Here is a 23,973-nt window from a genome sequence, read left to right on the forward strand (position 1 = left end):
TGTCCAGTCCCATTTCTCCAAAAGCTGCAATGTTCACTAGCAAGCACAGAGCCCTTTCTGCTGGCAGCAGCAGCCCCACTCTGGGTTGGCCAGCACTAGTGAGGAGGGAAGGTGTCTGGTAAGACTTGTGCTTCACAACAGATAAGGTATCTTGGGACACCAGTTGGATGACACATGACCAGGTTATTTATGGGGGAAAGTAACTTCTGACGAGGCTTTTCTGCTTTATTAAGCTGAAGTGAGCAAGGTATTTTAGCCCAGTGAATAGGATAATACCTGGATGCCACATACTACTACAGAGACTTTTCCCAGGTTTTGCATTAGAGAAAATGTGAAAAAGCTGCATGACACAGCATTCTGTAGCATTGCATCTAAACCCATTTGTAGTTCCAGCTTTTTTTACTTCAGTATACATGTCCCAGGGCCATAATAAGAACAACAAAATGAAAAAAGATAGCTTGTTTATGTAAATGTAAACCATAGTACCAGCAATGGGTACTCTGGCAGTACTTTCATTTCTCTCCTTGGCCAGCAACAGCAACCGAGTTACAGTTGGGTTTTTTTTTAATGAAAAAGATGGGAAGAAAAGCTCCAGCAAGGCCAAGAAATTTGTTGTATATTTAAAATTAGGTTCCAAGATACGTTTTAGCTTATGTGATGGATAACCAAGAGTCAATCACTTACCTGAAAAAAGCTGCGTAAGGCTTTCAGTCCATTTAAATTAGGGAAAAAATTCCCACTAACTTCATTATGAGTTTTCAAAGTGCAGTTCTGTCCTTCAGCATTGTCCCATCATAACTGCATGCAGGCTTACAAGTATTTTGACGTAATAGTCTCATATTTCATCACTACAGTTACTTTTATAAAACTTGTATTAACAGTATTAAAACTGTAATAACTTGACACAAGAGTGAGAAATGGCAGTAAATTATTTCAAATACTTTTTGATTTAAACAGATTCCCATCTCTCTAAACACTGGTTCAGTGTTTGAATGTTCCATATTCATATTTTATACAGGTCAAATAAAAGTGACTAAAGTGTTTAACAAAAAAAGTTTATTACCAAAATACAATATTAAAGTCAATATGTGACAAACTCCTGTAAAGCAAAATAAATTATTCTAACATTGTACAGTATTTCAGAAGGTAGTTAAAGTAGTACTACAGACTTTGCTTCATAGTTCCAAACAGTCATCTATCAGGAACACAATCCTAGAGAAAACTTAAGGCATGCAGCTTAATGTGCTGGATAATTTTATAAAATGAAGGTCATCCTATTTTAATAAGATACAGTATCAGAATTAACTGCAGTCTTTACATGTCAGTTTTCTAAATTTTTCATACTTTGGCTATAAAAGCAGTGCCATAGTGTTACAATACCTTTCTTAAAAAAATACATGTACCCATGTCCGTGAATATCAAATGCAAATGTAAATTTCTATTAAATATATCTTAACAAATGTTACTTTGAGCACCAACTGTACATTTTTTAAAATGATTAAATAAGTGCTTCTGGAAGAGGAAAATACAATAACTCTGACTGAATCCCACTCTATTTTTCCAGGCCAAGCATAAATCAGAAAGATGAAATATGCACCTATTTATCAGTATAGTCTAGTATGAATGAAGTTTTCTCTTTAGTAGAAGTATAGGCATTTAAAACAAAGCTGCAAGTTACAGTTTGTATCACAGAATAAAATCTAATTTAAACAAACAGCAAGTGAATAGTTGATCATCTGCTCGTGCTGTGACAGAAGATCCAAAAATATTTTAAAAGCTTAAAGAAAGGGGAAGACCGCAGTGTTGGTGACTTTGAAGTGTGCTTAAAAACCCTTACATAACATGCAACCAAGCCAACCATACACTTTCTAAAGCAGATAACCTGAGAAATAATTTGCTTTCAGAAAAACTAAGTCTATAATTACTTCACATGCAGAACTTCTGATTAAGTCTATGGGAATTGTGAGTGGGTAACTAATGGCAAGCAGCATGGAGACAGTGAAAAAAAATAAATCTCTGTGCATATGGGAAAGAATTATTTGTTGGCATTTGTTAGGATTGACAATGGTTTTTAGAGGCAACTAACTCTCTACTATTTTATAGGAACACATGGTCAAAAAGAAAAAAGCAACAAGATGGCAAGGAACAACTGTGAATAGATGCATCCTGCTTAGTAATCCCATTAGAATGAGTCCTGGTGCATTACATTTAATGCTGCAAGTGTGGCTTGCACATACACCAAAATTGTTAGTTTTGATTCAAGGTTACTTGCTTTTTAAGTCTTGGTTCACTGCCATCTCCTTCTTAGCTTATGAATGCAAGTTTTTCACCTTTTTTTCTTTCACTAGCTGAGCAACTTTAAAATAATTATCCCTTTACAGAAAAATAACAACATGACAAAATATTGTTTCTGTGAATACTGACTGGTAGTTCAGCATTACTACAGATCTCGTTGTACCTTTAAGTTTTTCAACAAATGGGATCTCTGAATGAGAAAGTTGAGATATATTCCAGATAATGTACTATTTTCACATGAATTCTACATTGAAGGTAAAATACTGGTGTCAGTAAGACAGCATGAATATCCTATTAGAAGTTTACTATCTCTACTTGAATTTGAGATCATGTAAATAACTTTTTCAAATGTAACATAGGAATATGAAAAATAACTTTTAACTGAAAAAAGTATACTTACTTCACATATGTATTGAAAATACCTCAGATATCTGACACAAAACTGCTTTGACATTATATCCTGACCAATTTGTAAAGTAAAATGTGTACTTTCTGCTATATAATTTATAAACAAAATAATAGATATTTAACCCAAAAGAACAAGTCAAATTGAGGAAATCACTTGAAAAGAAAAATCATCAAATATACTTGGAATCTTAGTGCCCTCACCCTGGCCTTCAGATTTTGTGCTGCTTCATAAAGTTTTAACAAGACTTGTTTTCTTTTTCTGTTTGCTGCTTCCAGTTGGCGATAGCGCAATGGACTGTACACTACCTATGCCACCCTCTTAGATTTACAGTTGTAGCTTATTTCTGCTAGCAGAAATGTATATAGAAAGTAACCATAAAATACTGTTTTTCTAAGAGTAAGTCATTTTTAAGTAATGAGCTACTAAAAATCAGGTAACTGCATCCTCATGTCAGGAACTAGGCATGCTTCTGTGCATCTGCCATTCATTACAAGAAGAAACACATGCCCGAACTAGAAATTTTAAATCTGTCTGCCAAAGGGATACTTTGGAAGTGCTACTACTTCACTTGATAGAAGCATATATTTCAAACAATTTAAGTAGCCAACTTTTTAAATAACCTCAACAAAGTTGCCAGGTAATTAGCCAATATAATAATATTCCAAACTGATACGTAGATTAACGTCTTCTACTGCAAACTGCTGTAACTGTAAAAAACACTGTAATTCTAGAAGCTAAAGACTTTAAAAGGGAGTGATTTCTATGTGTTTCTTAGAAAACAAAGTAATCCCTAATTCCCTTTATGAATCCATATTATATGCACTAGTAAAATTTATTCTACAAGTCACTGGATACAGTTTTTGTTTAAAATATTGTTTTCCTTTTTTTTTAAAATACAATCTTCTGCAGGAAGATTACTGTATCTTTCAGTGAATTATTCCTACAGTTACAGCTTTGCCAGACAAATGGGAAACTTAGACAGCCAGTGGGATTTCAAAGTACTTCAAAGCATGTAGGCATTTCTCAAAATCCCACTTTGTGCTCACCTACATCTTTAGGAATCTACATAGGTTTAATCTACATCTCTTTGTGGCAATGACTGTTAATATCTTGTTTTCATTAAAAAACATTGCTCATACATACTGCAATCACCACAAATTAAAGTGACATATGGTAAGCTTTTTTTTTTTATTTTTACATAGTTCTGCTGAATGTGTCAAGCAAACCATTAGGAAACAGCAGGTCATTATTAGAAAGGATCTTTTACGCGCTATCAATTCAAAGACAGCAGTTTTTTAGTTAGGATCCAATCAGACAAATAGTTATTAGCAAAATGCTTCTAGGCCCCTAAGCACCTGCTGCTCTAAATCGATAGAAAGAATAGCCGTCTCTGTTGAAGGGCAACTTGGAGTTGTAAGGTATTAAAAATAGATGGGGAAAAATGAAACGCCTATGCGTGCATGCAAGCACACACATGCCCTCACCCACCTCCCCTCTCCCTACCTTCCGGAATCCAGGCAGTGGGGTTTATGAGATCATATTGTAAAATTTTTTATCTGGTCTGTTGCCAGTTTCAAAAAAGAGGGAAAAAAGTTCTTTGCTAAAATACTTGGAAAACAACAAAGAGGGAGGAAGAAAAAAAGGTTTTCAATTGATACAAAGCTTTAATACCTTTGGGTTTTAAGGTACTGTACTAATGCATTATCACTGACTAGTACCTGACAATAAAAGAAAAAAACCCCAACATCCTACATTCTTGGCACCATATAGAGAAGTAACAGGTTAAAGGGATTGTTCTATTCCCCACTCCTTCTATCTATCTCCTAAATGATTCATCGGTCCCTGGTTAAAATATTGTATTCCTACTGAAACAAGGACTCAGGATGGGAAATCAAGTTTTGCTTGCAATTCGTCTCTTTAGTAAGTTTCTCAGGCAAAAATTAGCAAAGAAAGAAAATACTCACTCTAGGAAATCCTCTCTTTAACTTACTGCTTCACCTAGTTTGTGCTCTGAGTTGTGCTGTGGTCCTTATTTAGAATGATGTTTATGATCTCACCCTCATGTTCTTTCATATGATCGAGCAGATTTTCTTTGTTGGTAGACTCAAAACCACAAATACAGCAGCAGAAGAGAAGAACACAGTATTCTGTGCCAAGATGGGGTAGAGTGGAGTTCTTTTCTAAACTGCATGAGGTATTCATCAAGTTAGGTTTTTCATTTTCATCAGAACCTGCAAGTTCATTCGTAGTCTGGTTAATAGACTCTGTAAAAGACACCAAGTTGTCTGAACTTCCTAGTGTAGGTACTGTACTTTCATCTGTGCCTTCTAATAATGTTTTGTCAGGAAGCTGTCCTTGAAACCTGAAATAATAATAAAAACCAAAACAAATATCAAAATGTACAGTTGTTGCTTTTTGACAGGAACTTTATTTTGTATCAGAGTTGGGTCCTTTGAAAATTCTAGATGATAGGGCTTGAAATTAAATCAGACATACCTGCTGCTTTGTGAAATTGCATCATTAATAGCCTTGTTCACTTGTTCATAGTTATAATTTTGGTCACTTGCATGTTTCCACATATGAGACTTCAGGGATGGAGGATGGCTACACACATATCCACAGAGAGAACATCTAGGGAAAAAAAGTGGAGAGGGAAAGAGAGAAACATTTAGAAGTTAAATTTTATTAGTTTAGTAATGGGTTAGTTCTTCCAAAAGGATAAGTAAACATAGGTACATGTAATTCCTCTTCTCGGTCCCCCTCTTCAGTTTCCTAACTAGGTCAAGTTAGTTTGCAAAGTTTCATCCTGAAATGTCAGGCTATTTTTACGGTCTGAGAATTAAGTTTGCTTTTTTCTGACTTCTTAAACAACTAAATTAAAATCCTATCTGTTTGGCCTGTTAAAACTGTTCAAATACTACAAAAATGCAATAGTTCTGATGACTGCAGAAACATGGAGTACATTGGTGTGGTATCTGGCAGGCAGGTAGTGAGCTCTCTTTGCCATTGCTCTGAATCGAGCAGGAGCTGTGTAATTACCACTGATAATTTTAACTAAGCTAATAAAGTCTTTCCTGGTGTAGCATATCTTAGTTTATTTAAGGATCACAGAATTGTTGAAGTTGGAAGGGACCTCCTGAGATCACCTAGTCCAAGCCACCTGCTCAAGGAGGATCAGCTACAGCAGGGTGCTGAGGACAGTGTCCAGTCAGATTTTGACTATATTCACAGATCCAGATTCAGACAGGTGACAATTTTGTCCATAGATTTTTCCATCAGCTTGGGTATCACAAGACTAAATTTTCTAGAACAAAACCTTCAAGAATAAATCCTATTTACATAAAGATGTATTGTGTATTTACAGGCACGAATAACCCAAGACTTATCAAATCCCATAGGACTTTTTTCATACGTAAACATACAATAGAGGATTTTTTTTTACAAGTATTTTCTAAGATGATAAATTAGTCATTTCTGGATGAAGGAGATGAGTGATACCGCATGACATCGTTCCACAGCAGAACAGCATTCATGGTAAAGATGACATAGCTCCTTGTGTTTTGGACAAGGAAGCTATTTTGCTTAGCTACCTGCTACTTTGAAAGTCTTCAGTTTCTCAAATCACATGGAAAAGACCAGGATCAGATTTTTCTAGAAATCAAAGGTGACCTTGTTCTAATAAATCATAGCTAGGAATGCATCTCAGTCTATCTCATTCCTCAATGAGAGTAAGATGTTTTCTGCTCAAGCAATGTGATCCTGATATGTTACACTATGATGAGTCTGTTAAAATGACTACTATACTAGTAAGTTTTTGTAAATTTTTAAGACCTTTTCAGAAATATAACTTGGAAACATGAGAAGGCCTACATAAAACAGTGTTACACGCTACAATTCGGTAAGGTTTTACTTCTCTTAATGACAGTAGGATATAGTTCTTAAATGCCTTGCAAATAATCATATACAGGAAACTATTTCTGCGCTGCAGAAGATGGTGGAAAACTGCAAAAATCACGATCACAAGTTAGGTGAAGGCATAGTACATTGCCTTGCTTATGTAGCAAGGTAATTCTGTCCTGCTGGGTAACGACAGGCATGTCCTTCTAGCTCACTTTTCTCTATTACTTGATTTGGAACGTACTATCCTGTTTTTCTCTTTTCCTTCTAATTTGAAGCCTTATAAAGAAAATGGATGCTTTCAAATATAGGCAAGTTCACTCTCAGGTTGAAAATCTTAGTATTTCTAATAAGGGTGTTACAAAATAATGGCATCATTAAAAATAAGATTAAAAGGCAGACCTTATAGTTAATTTACAGATAAAATTAGGCCAAAATTATTTTTTTGCAAAACACAAAGATCAACAAATAATCTTAATTCCATTCTATATGCACATGTATTCCACCAGTGTTATTGTATGTATGATTTTTCTGTGCCACTAACACAGCTTGGTCAGTGGGTGCATAACACAGCAAATGAAGCAACAGTTCAGTGTTTGTTTTTATCCTCTTTTAAGTACAGTCTCATTTTTTGAAGTACATGAATTTACTCAGGTGATTCACTAATCAGATTTACTTTCCTGAGAACCAGTATCACGACCCAAATGCTGTTGACTGCTTTAGCATACAGTTCAAATCAAAGACACAAGACACTCAACAGCTTTTAGCCTGATGCACTACACTTTACGATCATATAGTTGATGTATAGTTACACTATATGCAAGACATTCCCAGAGAAACAAAATTATTTTAATACTGAGTTTCAATTCTATAGCATGATTTGATCTACTGGTTGACCTGTGTTGAATTATTAAACTTTACTGTTCAAGTGTATCCTAAATTGATCTACTGAGGAAACAATTATCTTGCAGCTTTTGATAAGAATATTTCCTTGGGGATGCAGGGACCAAAGTGTGGAGGTTTTCAGTAATCTTCAGTAATACTAAAAGCACTCAGCAATATTGTATGAAGTATGACAGCAGAGGAAATAGAACTTAGTGCTACTAGGAACATTTTGGGGAAAAAATGCATTGGAAGGACTTTGAAGTTGTAGAAGCAGATTTTGTTGAGAAGAAACCCTTATGTGAATGTGCTTTATTTGGATTCTTCCTATTGCCTTTAAAATCTTCCACTAAGAAATGTTCAGAATGTTCCTGATTTTCTTTCCTTTCCCAGCTTTTATTTTTTGTTGCAAATTAGGAGCAAACAATTGCACATATTTCTGCCAACTTTCTCATATATATATATAAAACCCACATAGATATATGGACAGACGATAAAGGACACGCCTCACTTAAACATAATGACTATTCATACTAATTCTTAACTAGGGCAGTGTGATGCCAATCTGGATTCTAACTAACATGTATATGCAAAGGCTGTGCCTAGACTAGGTTATTAAACAAAGCCAGAGAACATTCCTGGGTACTGGAATTTAACAATCTATAATGTTAAATGTTAGAAGTGCCCCTGGCGTGGTTTTGGCACACGCATTCTCCCAAACAATTCCAGGCATGCTTTGGTAATTAACACGGTCCAGAAACTACTTCCAATAGGCAGTTTATATGCAACCAACCCATTCTGGAAAGCTGAATACTGTACCAGAGGGAGGTCATGGACACGTTTAATTAGCTAGCATAAACTTCACCTGGGAACGCCACATCAAATCTCTTTCTCTCTCTCTCTCAAAAAAAAAGTCACTGGAACAAAGAATGAATCTAGGAGGGACAAGAATAGAACCTGAACTCTGCTTTGTATCTTAAAAAAAAATCACTACTATCACAGCTTTTTGCCAAATTAGAACTGTTACATACTTGTACTGTTCCATTAGCTGCACTGCCTGATGCTCCTGGGGGTGGCGCCTCATATGGCATTTCAAGCTATTCATATTTGTGGTGGCGAAGTCACATACTCGACATCTGAAGAGACAACAACAAGTAAACTAATCTGACAATTAACTGCTAACACTATTCCAGAAATACAAATCTAAGAAAGCAAAGGTATCTTGAAAGACTACAGTTAAATACTAATAATATTTACAGAAGTCCAAGTGATGACATTAACTTTCAATTTTTGGACCGTGAGAATCTTTTGCAGCCCAAAAACGCCTCCCAACTTTGAGCAAGAATCACTAGGCATAGGGACTATGTTCCTTTCTGACATCTGTCTTGTACACCTCGACTGAAGTCTCTAAGCATCACAAAGTATGAGGGAGATGTGGATGCACTTGAATGGATGCAGCCCTGATGCAAGTTGCTTGGCTATGTTATGCAAAGGCAGAATATGACCGTAAGAGTTATAGGGGACACTGTATTTAGAAGTGAGTCTTGTTCCTCAAGAATATGTGTTCTACTTAATGCAACAGCCATGTTTCTCATGTCATTTAAAAGCCAAACTATCTACATAGTAATCAAATGTCTAAATTTCAGAGCATTATACCTGAAATAGAAGTCAGGGACAAGATCAACACATTTAGATCCAAGTGCCCTAAGACAAATGTGTCACATCATGCTGCCTAAATTTTTATTTTTTATTTTTTTTACTTCTGTCACAATATCTTTGTATAAAAACAATACATAAAATAGTCTGGATCTAGATTTAGATCCATGGATTTAGATCCCAGAGTATTACACAAAATACTACGCTATTTATAAATATCACTATACTATCACACAAGTTTCCTGTATATAACATATTGAAACAGAAGCCATCAAGCTCAGCTAAACTTAGCGTATTTGTTAGGACTTTAGTTGTTTCCTTTTTTGAAATGGTAAAATGTCCAATATTTACTAAGTCTGGTCTGTATTTTTAAACAGTTTGAGACTACAGGATACTTAACTAGAGATTACTCACTTTTTTTGAAAGGACTTAATTGTTCAGTATTAAAATCCAGAAGGTATCAAATCTACAAAAAAGCATCACTGGAGGCTATACAGTTTAATTTCCAGCAATTTTTGTCAAACAAATAGTAAAGTATGTTTACAGCTGTAAAACTGGCAGCAATATAGTAGGTCGCTATCTGATACTATGAAAGGCTTGAGGAATACATGTTTCAGAAGAAGAAATACCATAAATACTGGATCTTTATGGTTTCTAGGCTGTGGTTTAAGTATCCTACCAGATCTGCAGATTTGTCTAACAGGTTTATGAAAAAATAATAAGAGAAGCAAGCCAGACCCGTAGGCTTAAATTTAGTATGCGGCAGTCTGTATCACCAATAGAAAATTTTCAAGGGTTCCTAAATCAAACAGGCTGGCTAACACCAATTCAGAAAACTACCATATACAAAACACTGTACAGTATCTGCTGTTCCAACTCCACTAAGTAACAAATAACAGCAATAGGGAAGATACTGAGGAGAAAAAAAATAATCTATTTGTATTCCACATTTGCTCTCTGAGCAAACATCTTGCAAATTTTTGCTAGTGTTATGGGATATCATTATAATGCACAAATCAAAATACAACACGTCTTCTGGGTTTGTTTATCCAAGAGAGAAAGTCCCTGGCTGAGCTCAGCATTTCAAGGTGTTGAGTTTCTAGAATTTGTGTTAAAAAGACAGAAGTATATTAGTACAAAAATTCTATTAACTCAGATCTATTTTCTAGCCACTAGAGAGGGACAGAGATCCACACTGAATGAGCATAGATTGAATTTGCAAGAATTTATGCAGCAACCAATAGAAAAATGCATGATTTATTTTTCTGCTACGGACCTCAGCTATAATATTACATGCGATTTTAATATCAAAGTTTCTATATAAATCCATATAACATCCTTGTAGAAAAGTTATAAAATCTGATCCTAAGTGACTGCGTTAATATTGTTTGAAACCTGTGAAAAAGATGAGGGGACTGGTGACAAGACAAAGGGCAGAATTTTGCCACACTGTAGAAGCTAATGTGCAAAGTAGCAATATGACAATGGAGAACACTTTGCAATAAAACAAATCCAAAATGAACTTCAGTGTGTAAGGAGTTTGAGAAATATATTATTACTATTGGCCAAAGTGCAATATTACAATGTAATTATTTCCCTTTCCAGATCTGAATGCTTCAAACTGACAACAAGCTGTAGACTGCTATAGCAAAAGATGCATCCTGGAAAAGTTAGCAAATCTTAATTACATAGTTTGAGTCAACCAGCAAGTGCAGCTCCTTTAAATTTGCAGTAAAATTATGTTATTGAAATTTTTTAACAGTATCTTCAAATTGCATGAGCAATTAAGTAACCTTTTTAGTTAAAACAAGTAAACCAAGCACCTGGCATTAGCCAAAAATAATTGAGACACTTACCTATATGGCTTATCAGAGTTATGAATTCGTCTGTGATTTCGTACACCAACATAAGTTGTGCTTGTGTAGTCACATACATCACATCTATACAGTTTCTGAACTGAAGACTTATTTCCTATATGAAACAAAAGCCATTATTTTAGAGAGTTGCATTCCGCATTGTAACAAGTTCTTAGATGATAATTTCAGGACAATTGAATTATGAAACTTGAATTAACATTTTAAAGTAATACTTCTAAATATCTACAAAGAGCAAACTGGCAATGTACATTGAGACAATAAAGGTATAGTTTATTTACCATGCTGTTCTGCATTTGCCCTACCATTTACTGAAATTTAAAATTTTAGGAAAACGCAATCTTTCTCTCTATGCGGACACTTCCCTTCTTCCTGCAGTTGGGTTAAAATCCGGCGTCACAGCAAAAGGTGATAAAATGTGGGAAATGCTGAACCTAGCAGTTTCACTGCTTTGCAGAATGAATCAAATCAAAGGAAAAGATGGGCATTGAGAAAGGACAAGTTTCCAACTGGCAAACATAGAAAAGAAAAGCAAAAGGCCTCCCAAAGCATCTAAATCTTCTTTATCATCCACATACAACCACACTTTCAGAAGGATCTGAGATGACAAAAAAAATAGATACTGACCAGATATGTTAAGAAATAATTTGGAACGTCTCCAAATTACTAAAAACCAATTGTAACAAAAATCATTTTTTCTTTCCAGAATGAAAGAGACTCTTGAAAAATTAATGGTTGCAGAGACAAAGGCTAATGACTAATTTAACGTAGGAAAATGTGTGCCCGCAAGTGCACAGTTTGATTATTTTTGAGATGTAAGTGTGTAGACTTAAACAGCCCTACTCCTGCTCCCTCACTGAATAATGGAACTGATTTGGTTTAAAATATTAACAATTGGGAAGAGGGATGGTATTTTTTATGCAGATCATTTTCCCATTCCAGCCTATCATGCAGCCTTCATGCACTCCCTAAATGAGGGAATAGCAGAAACATGAAGGAATACCAAGGCTGGAGCTGTTTAAATCAGCAATACTGCCAAAAGAAACATCAAACTAAAAATCAAAGAGTTTTCTTTCTGCATCTAACCTCCTCACCAGCCTAAGTAATTCTACACCTCCCCCCCCCCAAAGTGCAAGTAAGGTGCTCAAGCTCATTTTATCTTTACACCAAATTCTTACTAGCTGGCTGAACAGTCAAGCCATTACTCTCAGTTATGTATATGGGCTTTGAAGAAACTCTGATAGAGATCCTTGGAGAATTTCTCCAGTGGTTAAAGATCATTACTAAAGTACATCCCCACACCAAAATAAATATACAATTCAATAAATAACATGTGGGAGACAAAGTAAAGCTCAAATCTTGCAAGAACAGACTTCAGAAACTCTTCATGCTCATATGAAGCACACCTCCAGCACAAACAAATCATTAGTTTGTGTTGTGAAAGGGTTTACTGCTAGAGGGATACACCAGAAGATCCTAGGTGGAACAGAAAAGGGTGTATTAGCTGGATGTTTTTTAGTAGATATTGCCTTAAGAACTCTGATAATATCAGCAGGTGATCTACTTCCCAGACCTCCCAGTTCCTCCCCAAACCAAAAATAACTCCCCTCCCTGTAAAATCTAAGTTCTGATTTCCCAAATGGGATCCATCTATTCTGAATCCTGAAGAAGAATTCTGTTAAAAGCTTGTCAGGGTCAAGAGCACTGAAGGTCCATGTCACACTGAGAGGAAGGTCTGTCTGCTACTGTTTGACTTGCAGTTTGAAAAGACAGACAAGCTTGAAATTTGAAGTAAGTGACTGTCCAAAAAAATGGAAAGTAGACACATCTCTACTTAGGTCCAAATACCATTAACTTCTTTCCAGTTTGGAGTAATAAAACTGACCCAAATGCCCTCTTTACCACCTCCTGAATTCCATTTTTTTTAGCTAAAGAAGGGAGGAATGAGACAAGCAGATTGAACTCAGGAGGAACTGTAGAGTTTATCTTGAAAACAGAGGTTTCGTCTCCCGAGTCCAAAACACTGAACAGACTTTGTAAAGATAATTTTGTTCTGGAGTTTCCTCTTGATGATGCTGGACTCCAATAACCCAGACTGAATCTTTTCATTATCAAAGCAACAATTAAGAATCTTTACGGTAAAACTCTTAAGTAGACATTGAAGAATAAACCAGTAGAATGAGTCATCCAAAATGGAAGTTCAACTTTTCACTTTGATTTCCCCCCCCCCCACAGGTGGGTACTGAATTATCTCAAAAAAAGTTTTAGATGCATTATTGTGAGAGATAGTCACACAGCTAACTTAAACAGTAAGGGAAAATTACCACTAATTAAACTTTCACTCCAAAATTCAGTACTTTTGGTTCAAGATGCAAAGTAAGGTAGGGCTGATAACCCCCGAGGGTTATTTTGAAGAACATATAATATGTGATATAAAATAGCAATCTGAATACAAAGACAGTTGGAAATAAAATTCGAATAATTCTGTGTGTACCAAGATAGCAGAAAAAAAATTTGTATTTTTTTTACTTTAAAACATGACACAGTGCTTACTCTTCTAGCATTCTTACAAAAAATAACATGGAAGTAATATATAGCATGCACTCTTTGCAAGTCAACCTTAAAGCAAAACATATTGGAATTTTTCCTACAATATGCTCATATAGTAAAATTATTTTTTTTCTTTAATGTAAATTATCAAAAATTATATACTTGGGGACTTTGGAATTTATATTTCTACAATTACTCTTTTATGAATGCACATTTATGTAGAAGACCTCAAATGAATACAAAGACACTTACAGGGCTGCAGATCTATGGGAGAGCAAGGGTTGTGTGAAGGTTAAGCTATTGCCTGCTCTACTTGAATGGGTTTTCCATCTTAAATTCTGCAGCTTTAGATAAACTGCTTCCAAATGTATTTTTTGTTATGAATTTGGTATTTTATTGGGCAGGCAGCTTAAAACAAACAGTACCTAATGAGATTTTTAAAGCATTATGCAAACATATTATCTATTGCATAGTTATAAGTGGCTAACCACCCAGTAGCACACACTTAGGAGCAATTATTTATACCAATCACTACTTTATATTTATTCCTTCAACAACATGCACATATATTATAATACATCATATAATCTCTCACTGTTGCAAAATAGCAGTCGTGTCCCCCACCCCCTCCGCTGGCTTATTTCTTGTGGGTTTGGGGTCTTTTTTGCTTTCTGGATGGAGGATATCAGGTCTCTTAAAAGTGAGCATGGAAATGACAGATCTTTGTTCTAACAGCAGTAACAGGTGCTCCTGTAATGCTGCTTATTACCCTATTCCTTCATTATTAGACATTTACAATCCAATCATATCCAGTGTCATAATGCTCTCTTTTAATTTATTGTACAACCATGATGAATAAAGAGACTTTTAGGACTAACTATTTCATAAACAAGAAACGAAACTGTTCCAGCTCAGGCATCTTTCACATAAACAGATGCTATGCCATAAACTTCTTTGTTTTGTGTCGCTTTATAGGGATGACATCTGTTTGACAAGAGATTGCTGTACTGCAGTGGTGTTGCAATTTGATTATAAATTGGTTCTGAAATAATTTAAGCATTCCACAGTATGAGTTAATAAAAGTTTAAAAGGAGAACTGTTTTCATTCAAGCCACATTACTAAATTTCATGTGAGGTAAACAATCAATTAAAGTGCATGGCTGTAACACTTTTATAAGATAATAATGAGCAAAAAATATTTAAAAAAATATCTCTAAAGTAATTAAATAGAAAGCAGGCAGTTTTCACAAACAGGGGCTCTTCTTTCATGGAAGTTAAGTTACAAGATCAGGATATAAACTCTAAAATCACCTTATTAAAACATACTATTTTCAAAAGCAGATAGGCACCTTGCTTTTCAGTCACCTTAACAGGACTTTAGCTCATAAGGTACAGTAGTCCCCAAAATCTGACATGTTTCAGGCATTGCTAGGTAGTTATTCCTATATCATAACATCTTTAAAAATACCAGTTTAAAACAAACAAAACATTTTCAGAAGTAACAGTTCAGGCTGTGCTCATAGATATTTGTACCCAGCTAAACTGACAATGTTTTATTTCCTATCACTTCCATTAAAACATTCATGCTATTTCTTCTGAAGAAAAAACCCCACTACTTAATGGGGAACGTTCCCACTACCAGCAGACCCTCCCTAGCCTTCTTCCCGTCTCCCCCTGACTTCAGATGGCTCTCTCAGGCTTAGGTTTTAGGGATGCAATAAACACTACAGATCAATTTCCTGAATGTAAATGTTTTCTGCATTGATGAGAGCAAAAAGGAGTTGGGAAGGGTCATTTTACCTGAGGCTGATTAGGCAATTAACTTTTAAGTTTCTACCTTGTATACTGAAAGCCAGAAAAAGAGGCAGTGTGAGCTAAGAGAACAGAAGAGTTAAGGATCTCATTCTATTCTGACATGTACTATGTTGCTTTGGACAAATCATTAATGGTTCAAGCCATCCATCCTCGCTCATGCTGGTTAGTACTTTTTCTCACAAGTAGTTGCATCAATTTCAATGATTACTTCTGCAGTCACTGATCAGCTCTAGAGGCGAGAGTAGAACCCAGAAATTTCAACTGCAATCTAAGTACTATTATAGTGCACATTTTCCTCTCTAAACAAACAAGAGACCATAGTTAGGACAGGTAAGAGCTATGTGCACAAAATGGAAACGCTTCATCCCACAGCTCTTCGGAAGTGATATAATTACTAGTATTTTTCCACAGGGCTCTAAAACTGCAAAATTTAACAAATTACAATTACAGTGTTTCCTTCAGAATAAAAATGCTGTAAATATTTTCAGTAACTTTAACTCACCAGAGAAGAGGATGGATTCAAGTTGCAATAATAAATACTGGGCTTCCAGGGTACTCAAAGGATTTTAAGACTACATTTTCTCTTAAACTTCAAAATTTGGCTATTTTTTTCCCTATTTCACTACGCTAACACATTAATGGTTTGGGGTTTGTTGTTGTTGTTTTTAAAACAAACACTATTAAATTATAAGCAGATACACAGTTAAACAAACATTTAGAAAATGGATACCTACTGTTACCCTGGCAACTATTAGACACAGGTTGCGTTTTTAGAATGCCTTACGTCTGCCTCTCTAGGGCTAAAACAAATGACTCATTTTGGACATTACCATAATTAAACAGAAATTTCTAAACACAGAATGGACGGTATGTATATGTTGACAGCAAACTACATTACCACAGTGAGTTTAAAAAAAGGCTTTCTTTTGTTTACTGTAGGTGATTTGAAAAATACTGTAGCTGCTGAAGGAAGGAAAAAAAGATTTTGTTCTTAAAAATTCAAAGTAATACTGCATACCAGTTGTTTTCCATAAAAAGAAATACAAGGTCCAATTACAGGGGCTAAAAATGTCTTACTACCAATACATGTCAGTAAGATATCTCAGAATGGACTATGGTAAGTTTTGCACAATGAAAAAGAACATCGATTTAAGGTTATGAACAGGCATGAAAACATTTCAGCATGAACGAGATCTTAAAACCAGTTTTATACAAATATAGCAAACAGAAGTAATGTTATGAGTGACTTTTTGTAATTTCAAGTGTAAATATAAACAGTACCTTCTCTTTCATCTACTTCATTGGAAACTATTAGTTTGTTAGATGTAGCTGTTGAAAAGATATCTGGAAGACTGTGTTGTTCTCTTTCATGATTTCGCAGTTGACTCTGAAAAAACAATTTCCTACATTTAAATATACACTACAAACATACACTGGTCACTTCAAATATTGCAATCATTTGTGGCATTGTTACTCAAGTATTAATGACAACTGTTATAAAACATGTGTTAATGCATATACAGATTATCCCTCCGGTAATTTTACTAGAAACAAAACAAAGTAAAGAACATTAATTAATAACATAAAGGATTGATGAGAGTGACTGAGAGGATTATATGATTTGTGTTTATTTAGAAAATAAATTTCCTTCTACTCCCATTCCCATAGACAAGTGGCAAACAGTTCTTCTTCCAAAATTATTATACTCCAAAAGCAGTATTAGATTAGAGGTTAGAGGATGGCTTGTGTGAAAATTCACTCAATTTTCATCTTGCCTAGTAACTTAAGAATATGTTATTCCCGTTTCTACTCGCTTGGGGAGGAGAGGGGAGAGAGAGACTTTTGCTACCGTACCTGTACATTTTTTCAAACTAGGACTAAACAACAGTAAATATGGAAAAATTTGCACTACCACTGCCTACAAGAGTGTACAGCTAGATACTGATGCTATCTATTCTATATTCCTGAGTACTGAACTGAGTACATAGGAACACGCTCACCGGCACTAATGCTTAAAATAGCCGTTATAAAAATGGCAGAAGTACATTATTCTGCTCCAGTGTGTAATCTTTCAGATCTAAGTTCTGTAGAACATCCAGACCAACACAACAACAGAAGAAAAAAGAAAAGAATTTCTGCTTCAAAGTGTCTTATGTTACTCCCAAATGCTATGATTACTTTTGCACAACCTCACAACTAGTGGGCATGTTTCAGCATTCTTTTAAAGTTTCAGCTATTAAGTTCTCTGATGCTTCCATTTCTCCCTGTAGTTGCTACATGTGGGCAGAAAAACATGATTTTAATACATCCATAAGGTGGTTCTCAGGAAAATAACTTATGTGAGGAAGCAAGTTTATTTCAGTAAAGCAGAATAATTATAGCTGAATTGTATTCAGAAAGTGCTGCTGGCAATAATTCCCAATTGTAATGACAATGAAGCCAGGATGTCAGACTGAATTAGGTTAGAAAGAAGGATGAGCAGTTATTAAAAAGGTAGCAAAATAGGTTATTTAGCTATTATAGACAGGCACAGGGAAGAACTTTACCTTATAATGAAAGGATTCTTCACATTGCTTGCACTGATACATTCTTGTTTTGCAGTGGTTGATCATGTGGCTCTCTAAATCCTTACTATTGTCAGCAATGTGTTCACAGATAGGACACTGGTACGGCTGCCTCTGACGATGGACTCTCAAGTGTTGTTTTATGTAGCCCTTATTACCACTGCTATAATGGCAGAGCCGACAGCGGTAGGGTCGATCGACATTAGGTATATATTCTACTAGGTTACTTCCAGGAATATTTGCATCATTTGCATTTTGGCATTGTGCGTTGTCTTGTAATTCTTTCAAAATGTCATCATCAGAAGCGTTCTGATCTGTCCTCTCCTTCAGTTTTTCAATGACAGTGAGTAGTGACATACTGATGCCCATTTTAATTGGTGCTTCTGATAACTCTGGCCTTTCTTTCTGTATCTCAACTATTGCACATTCACTTTGGTTTAAGCCACTGAACTCCTCTGAAGGATTCTTAAGTGAGGATACCACTTTAGAATGAGCCATGGATGGGCCATCAGCTTCTCCCTGTCCTGCACCTGCATCCACGGCACCTTCTCCAGCCAGAGTCCTGAAGCTAGACCTTGTTAGTTCTGCAGCTCTAATAGGCATTGTAACAAGAGCTTCTGCAGCTAATGAGTGTAGTCGTAAAGACTCTGAATTTGTCCTTCTTCGTGCAGGAGGCACATTTTCATCAGTTGTTAGATTTTTGTTAGAGCTCAATTCATTATCTTTCTTCTCAGTATTATTCCATCCTATTATTACTTCTTGAATTTCATCTGAACGATAAACTTCATCATGTTCTTCACAGGTAACATGGGACTCCTCTGAGATTAATTTTTTTTCCGTTTCAATATCAGTGTTCATCAAGAAAGGCTTTTGTAAGACACTTTCTTCAGCACCTGGCAAACGCTCTACTATTACATTAACGTGACCCTTTTTGTTTGGACTACAATTGATGATTTTCTGTGCTGATGAAAGTAGGCTATCAGTTATCATATTATCCTGTTCTGTATCTGATACAGTCTCCTCTAAAACCTCTGTAGTAGGAGAATGCACTACAGACTGATTTAACATCTCTTCCTCTTTTACATTTGTTCCTACTGGCAATTTACATGACAGTTGCTCAGAATTGCAAATCTGAAGTTGAAGAGAAGGTTCACTATGGATATCAAGTTCATTGTTTTCTAAAGAAAGAACAACTGTATCCACGCTGTGAGGTGTGTGAGTTACAACTGTCTCTGACAAGTTGGTCGTTTCATTTTCTTCTTCAAAGATAGGATAGGAGCAATCAACCTCACCTGCATGTTTCCAAGCATGTGTTTTCAACATCCTTTGCTGACCACAGGTATACCGACAAATTAAACACCTGTACATGCCGTACTGCTCGTAAGTATACCATTTCCTCCTACCCATTTCAGGCATACGAGTAGACTGAGTTATATCTTTACATTCCAGATTTCCTGTCTGATCAGTCCCTGATTTGACACTTCCTTCCACTGGCCCTTGCAAAAATGAACTTGCAACATTTACACATTGCTGCACTTTTGTCTGGATACTATTTTTACCATCATTCTCATGGTAATTTTGGAAGTGGGATTCAAGTTCTTCTTGGCTTTTGGAAGCAAAATGACATTCTGAGCACATTAATATCACTTCATTTTTCTGCCCATGTTCTTTTATATGTTCTTGTAGTGTTAAGAGAGAAGGTGATAGAAACTTACATATACTACACTGGTAGCACGTCACCTTTTTTTTGCTTTGTGGAAGACATTCAGTCACAAAATAATCTGCTTGTAACTCTTCAGTCTTTTTAGTAGCAATAACAGATAGCTCAATTGCTTTAGCTGGGATTTCACAAAGATCATCTGTGTCAAAGGACTGTGCAGAAGCATTAGGATGGGGACGTTTTTTACCTATTAAAAGGCATCTTTGTGACTTCTCACTTTCAACTATTTTGCTTAGTTTCTGGATAACATGGATTAGTGGATCGGTTTTACATTTTCTCTGATCTTCACTGTTCTGCAGTGTTGGGCCAATGACTGTTTCAGAAATCAGCACAGCATCCTGTTCCCCAACATTTGGCATCAATACTGCAACACTGCTTCCTTCTTCCATAATACCTAGGAGAAAGGGTTTTATAAAAAATAAAACTTTACACATGCACAATAATAAAAATACAACCCAGTACTACTTAGATTTCTCCCTCCACTAAATATGGAAGCCTAATGCCACTAACTTAATAAAAACTTCCAGAATTGCTATATAAGTAGCCAATGATTTTGAGGACATTTAGTGGGTAGCGTAGAGGCTATTCAATACAGCTGGACAGAATAATTCCAAGAGAGCCTGTCTCCAAGTTGTAAAAGTGCAACATAAATATTTTTCAAGTACAGGCTGATTAGCATTGTTACAGCTATTGTCTTTTTCTTTACAAGGACTACACATTTGAATGCTAGACTTAAATATACCAATCAATAGTAACTGGCATATTTATCTTTAAAAACCATGATATGGTATGAAAATGTATTCCTAACATACATACTCTGATACACTGATGTCTCCTAAAGCAAATGACAATTTGCAACAACATAATTTACAAAAATAAGCAATTTTTTTCCTTGAAATGTTAGGAAAAGAAAGTACTTCTGGTATTTACTTGCATTAGTCATTTCACTATGACTACATTAAAGACCTTTTAAATGTCAAATCATACTTCTTTTTATAAATGTAGTTTTCTTGAAAAGCTACTAATTGTAGCTTTTTCTACAATTCTTTAATTTTAGCGAAAATCAATTGGTACTGAAGTTATAAAGACTAATTTTATCTGTTTTGAGGAAAGCTAAAGGCAATAACTATTTCCACTTACACTTCCTTTAAACATATCTAACCATAAACCACAGGCAGTAATGTGGTACTGTTGGAGGTTAAATTAGAAGCCAATATGTATAAATTTACATGAAAATATACTTTGTGATGTGGGCAAAGCTGTGAGGTGAGGGGTGGAGGAGCCAGACAAAAAAAACTTACAGTGAAATTTACTTCTGAAAAAATGTCTAAAAAGAAACCATTCAAGCTGCACTATATATACGCACATATAATTTATACACAGTAAATATTTTTATATACTATATATAAAATTTAGAACATAAAGAGATGCCAGATTTTTTTCTATCAGTCATCCTTGAAAATGTATCCCAAGTTGTTTCATGTGGATTTTTTTTTTTTTCTTACAAGAAAGATACACAGGGCAAACCAGAACTTCCAGAACTGGTCCTAAAGAGCCATGAAATCCACTCTTCTCTACTAATGGATTTAGTATACAGCAATATGAGAGTGGGTTCTGTGGTGCTCCTTTCCCACTACAGAAAAATTCTGGGCAGAACTAGTCAAGTTACCTTTTTTTGCCATTCAGCTTACAATTCAGGTTATCATTGGAACGATCAATATCAGCAATGTCAGTATCATTCACACCTCATATGCTCATGTAAAATATTTCAAGTTGAAAATGCAGCAGTATTTGTCAACTCTGAATCATTAAGAAAGACAAGACTACTCTTTTCAATGTTACTACTTTTCAGTGTTTTAAGATTATTTACTTGGTGATGGCTAAAACCTACATTAAAATTGAAAAATTAACAAAATATAAATAAAGCCATAAGGCAGTTGGATCCATGATAACTAGAAAACTAAGCTACTTAAGGCCTTATGGCTTTAGCTGGATCTATGTAAGCAGTCTAAAACTGATCAATACTGCACTGCAATAGTAGATCAATTGTAGGAGATAGAAATTAAAAAAGAAATATATTAAAACAAAAAAAAGTATCATTTTATATATGAGTATACCAAAAAGCCTGCATATTTAATTCAAGTTCAGTATTGTTTTATTAACAGGAATCAATGTATGTATCCACAGAATTACTATTAAACTGAAACATCCAAGTATTTAAGTTTTTAAATATAAAACAGCAGATGTCTCAACGTGCATTTTCTGCTTCTATTTCTATTATGTGTTGGGCACAGTATATTGAATGACTAACTCTTGTCTATGTGGCTAGGAAAAATTATACCCCTTTCATGTAATATCTCTGATTATATGTTAACTTAAAAAAAGTTTATTACTTGAAAACCATCCTATTTAGTTATACAAAAATACTTTTCTGTTTGTTTCATACTGGCTATAATATGTTTAAAAGCCATTATGAAAAGTAAACAAACATGCTTTTTCCCCCGGAAAGCAGATTTAACATTACATTAAGTGCTCAAAGAAATAATGTCCACTTGAAATATTTTCAATTTGAGAATGAGCTAAGGAAAACTATAAGCACACAGTGCTACTTTAAATTATACTTGGTACTTTTAAAAACTTTTAAAGTAATGCTAAATAGGCAAGTATTTCCCCTATTTTTTTCATCTGAAAGCAGCACAGAAACTAAGAGGAAAGATCGTAGACGGACCATAAAAGAAACGCGCTGCCACATACTATTGCTACGTCAAAGATGAAAATAGAGAGAGTACCTTCAGATGTATCGATTTGGGATGCTTGTAGCTGACGAAAGTTATCAAATGTGTAACTACGGTACATAGGTGTTATGTCATTCTTTGTTTACAGCAGGTTTAATGCTTGCTGCTGCAGACTTTGGTTTTTAGAGGGCTGGTAAGAACTGTACACAAACACCTGGATTTTAATAACTGCGTGGCTTTCACTAAGAACAAAGGCGATTCAACCTCCCACGACACACACAACTTCAGTCTGGCAACTTCAGAGCCATTGCTCTGCCAGCACGCAGCCTCCACGCGACCCGGACCGTAATTAAAACACGGCCCCGGGGGATGAGGAAGGGCCCGACGGGGAAGACCCCGACCCGAGGAGAAGGGCCCGACGGGGAAGACCCCGACCCGAGGAGAAGGGCCCGGCGCCGGAGCTGCCCGTTCCGCCCGCGCCAAACGCCCGCTCGAGCGGCGCGGCAGAGACCGGGTGACGTGCCCCCAGGTCGAGGAAAAGCCAACCGCCGCTTTGCACAACCACCCCGCTCGCAGAGGCCGGTCTGAGCACATCGCGGCTCCCGAGGGCAGGGAAACTTCACCAGCCGGAGCTCCGCGCCGCCAACTGTCACCCCCAGACAGCGAGCCGCTGCCCCGGCACTGCGGCTCGGGGACGCCTGGCCGCGGATCCGGGACCCCCTTGCCCTTCCTTGCCCTTCCCTGCCCTCCGCGCTCTCCGCCAGCCGCCCCCGCACCTGCCGCCACTCCCCGGGCGGCCCCCGCTTTAGACCGCGCAGGTGCCGCCGGCGCGGCCCTCCAGCAGCGGGCCCGGCGCCAGCGGGGTGGGCGAGGAGCAGCGCCCGCCGCTCCGGCGGCCCAGCCGCGGGGAGATGGCCTGCCGGCGAGGCGAGGCGGTGAGGTGAGGAGGGGAGGTGAGGGGAAGAAGGCGGCCACGGCCTGGGCCCGGCCCGGGGAAGGCTCCGCCGGGAGCCGCAGCCGCCCGCGGCTCCGCACATGGGCTGCGGCGCGCCGCCCCGGGGCCTGCCTGCCTGCCTGCCGGCCGGCCGGCCTGTCTGCCTGCCTGCCCGCCCGCCCGCCGCCGCGCCTCGCGCCCGCCCTACCTGCCGGCCGGCCGCCGCCCGCTCGCCCCGGCGGCGCCGAGGGCGAGCCCGGCTTTTTACCTGGGTTTTAATGAAGAACAAAAAAAAAAAATAATTTTTTTTTTCCTCACCCCCGGCCACCGCTTCAAGATGGCGACGATGGAGACCTTATCACGTGACCGGCGGGCTGGGATCAGGTGACCGGCGGGGGGGACGCCGCCGCGCCACCGCCTCCTCGCCGTTGCCACGGAGACGAGCGCGGGCGCCGCCGCGGCCGCGCCCCGCCTCGTCCCTGCTCGGTGCCGCGGGGCTCGTCGCGCCAAGCGCCACGCAGGCCGGTGGGGCTGTCCCAGGGCTGGCCGGCCCCGTCGCCACCGGCCCCCGCCTCCGCGCTGGCTCCGTCCCTAAGGCCAGATGGAGCCGTGTGGCGGTGCGGTTGCGCTCCTCTGGCCCTC

The 23,973-nt window shown here is 37.3% G+C and overlaps 1 protein-coding gene across 4 annotated transcripts; it reads right to left on the reverse strand.

The window, feature by feature from the left end:
- Positions 1-1,041: 1,041 nt before the first annotated feature.
- Positions 1,042-23,781, reverse strand: ZNF507 (zinc finger protein 507). 4 transcript variants are annotated; one of them, XM_069793523.1, is made up of 7 exons: positions 23,650-23,781; positions 17,925-20,056; positions 16,660-16,765; positions 10,996-11,110; positions 8,515-8,619; positions 5,201-5,335; positions 1,042-5,066 (listed from the first exon to the last, which is right to left on the reverse strand). In XM_069793523.1, the coding sequence occupies exons 2-7, from the start codon at positions 20,049-20,051 to the stop codon at positions 4,703-4,705; spliced, it is 2,952 nt and encodes a 983-aa protein (XP_069649624.1). In that variant the 5' UTR covers positions 20,052-20,056; positions 23,650-23,781; the 3' UTR covers positions 1,042-4,702. The 4 variants fall into 4 exon arrangements, with proteins under 4 accessions (XP_069649624.1, XP_069649625.1, XP_069649623.1 ...); XM_069793524.1 differs by having other exon boundaries at positions 23,540-23,668; XM_069793522.1 differs by lacking the exon at positions 23,650-23,781 and adding an exon at positions 22,452-22,688.
- Between the last annotated feature and the right edge of the window lie 192 nt (positions 23,782-23,973).

This window comes from Haliaeetus albicilla, chromosome 10, assembly GCF_947461875.1.
Source record: "Haliaeetus albicilla chromosome 10, bHalAlb1.1, whole genome shotgun sequence".
Taxonomy (NCBI): domain Eukaryota; kingdom Metazoa; phylum Chordata; class Aves; order Accipitriformes; family Accipitridae; genus Haliaeetus; species Haliaeetus albicilla.

Bases quoted from the DNA above. Each gene is read 5' to 3' on its own strand.
- ZNF507 (XM_069793522.1), bottom strand. From the start codon at position 22,518: ATGTACCGTAGTTACACATTTGATAACTTTCGTCAGCTACAAGCATCC. The intron at 20,057-22,451 runs GTACTCTCTCTA...CCTTTCTCCTAG, and splicing joins CCAAATCGATACATCTGAAG to GTATTATGGAAGAAGGAAGC. The intron at 8,620-10,995 runs GTAAGTGTCTCA...TTGTCTCTTCAG, and splicing joins AACTCTGATAAGCCATATAG to ATGTCGAGTATGTGACTTCG.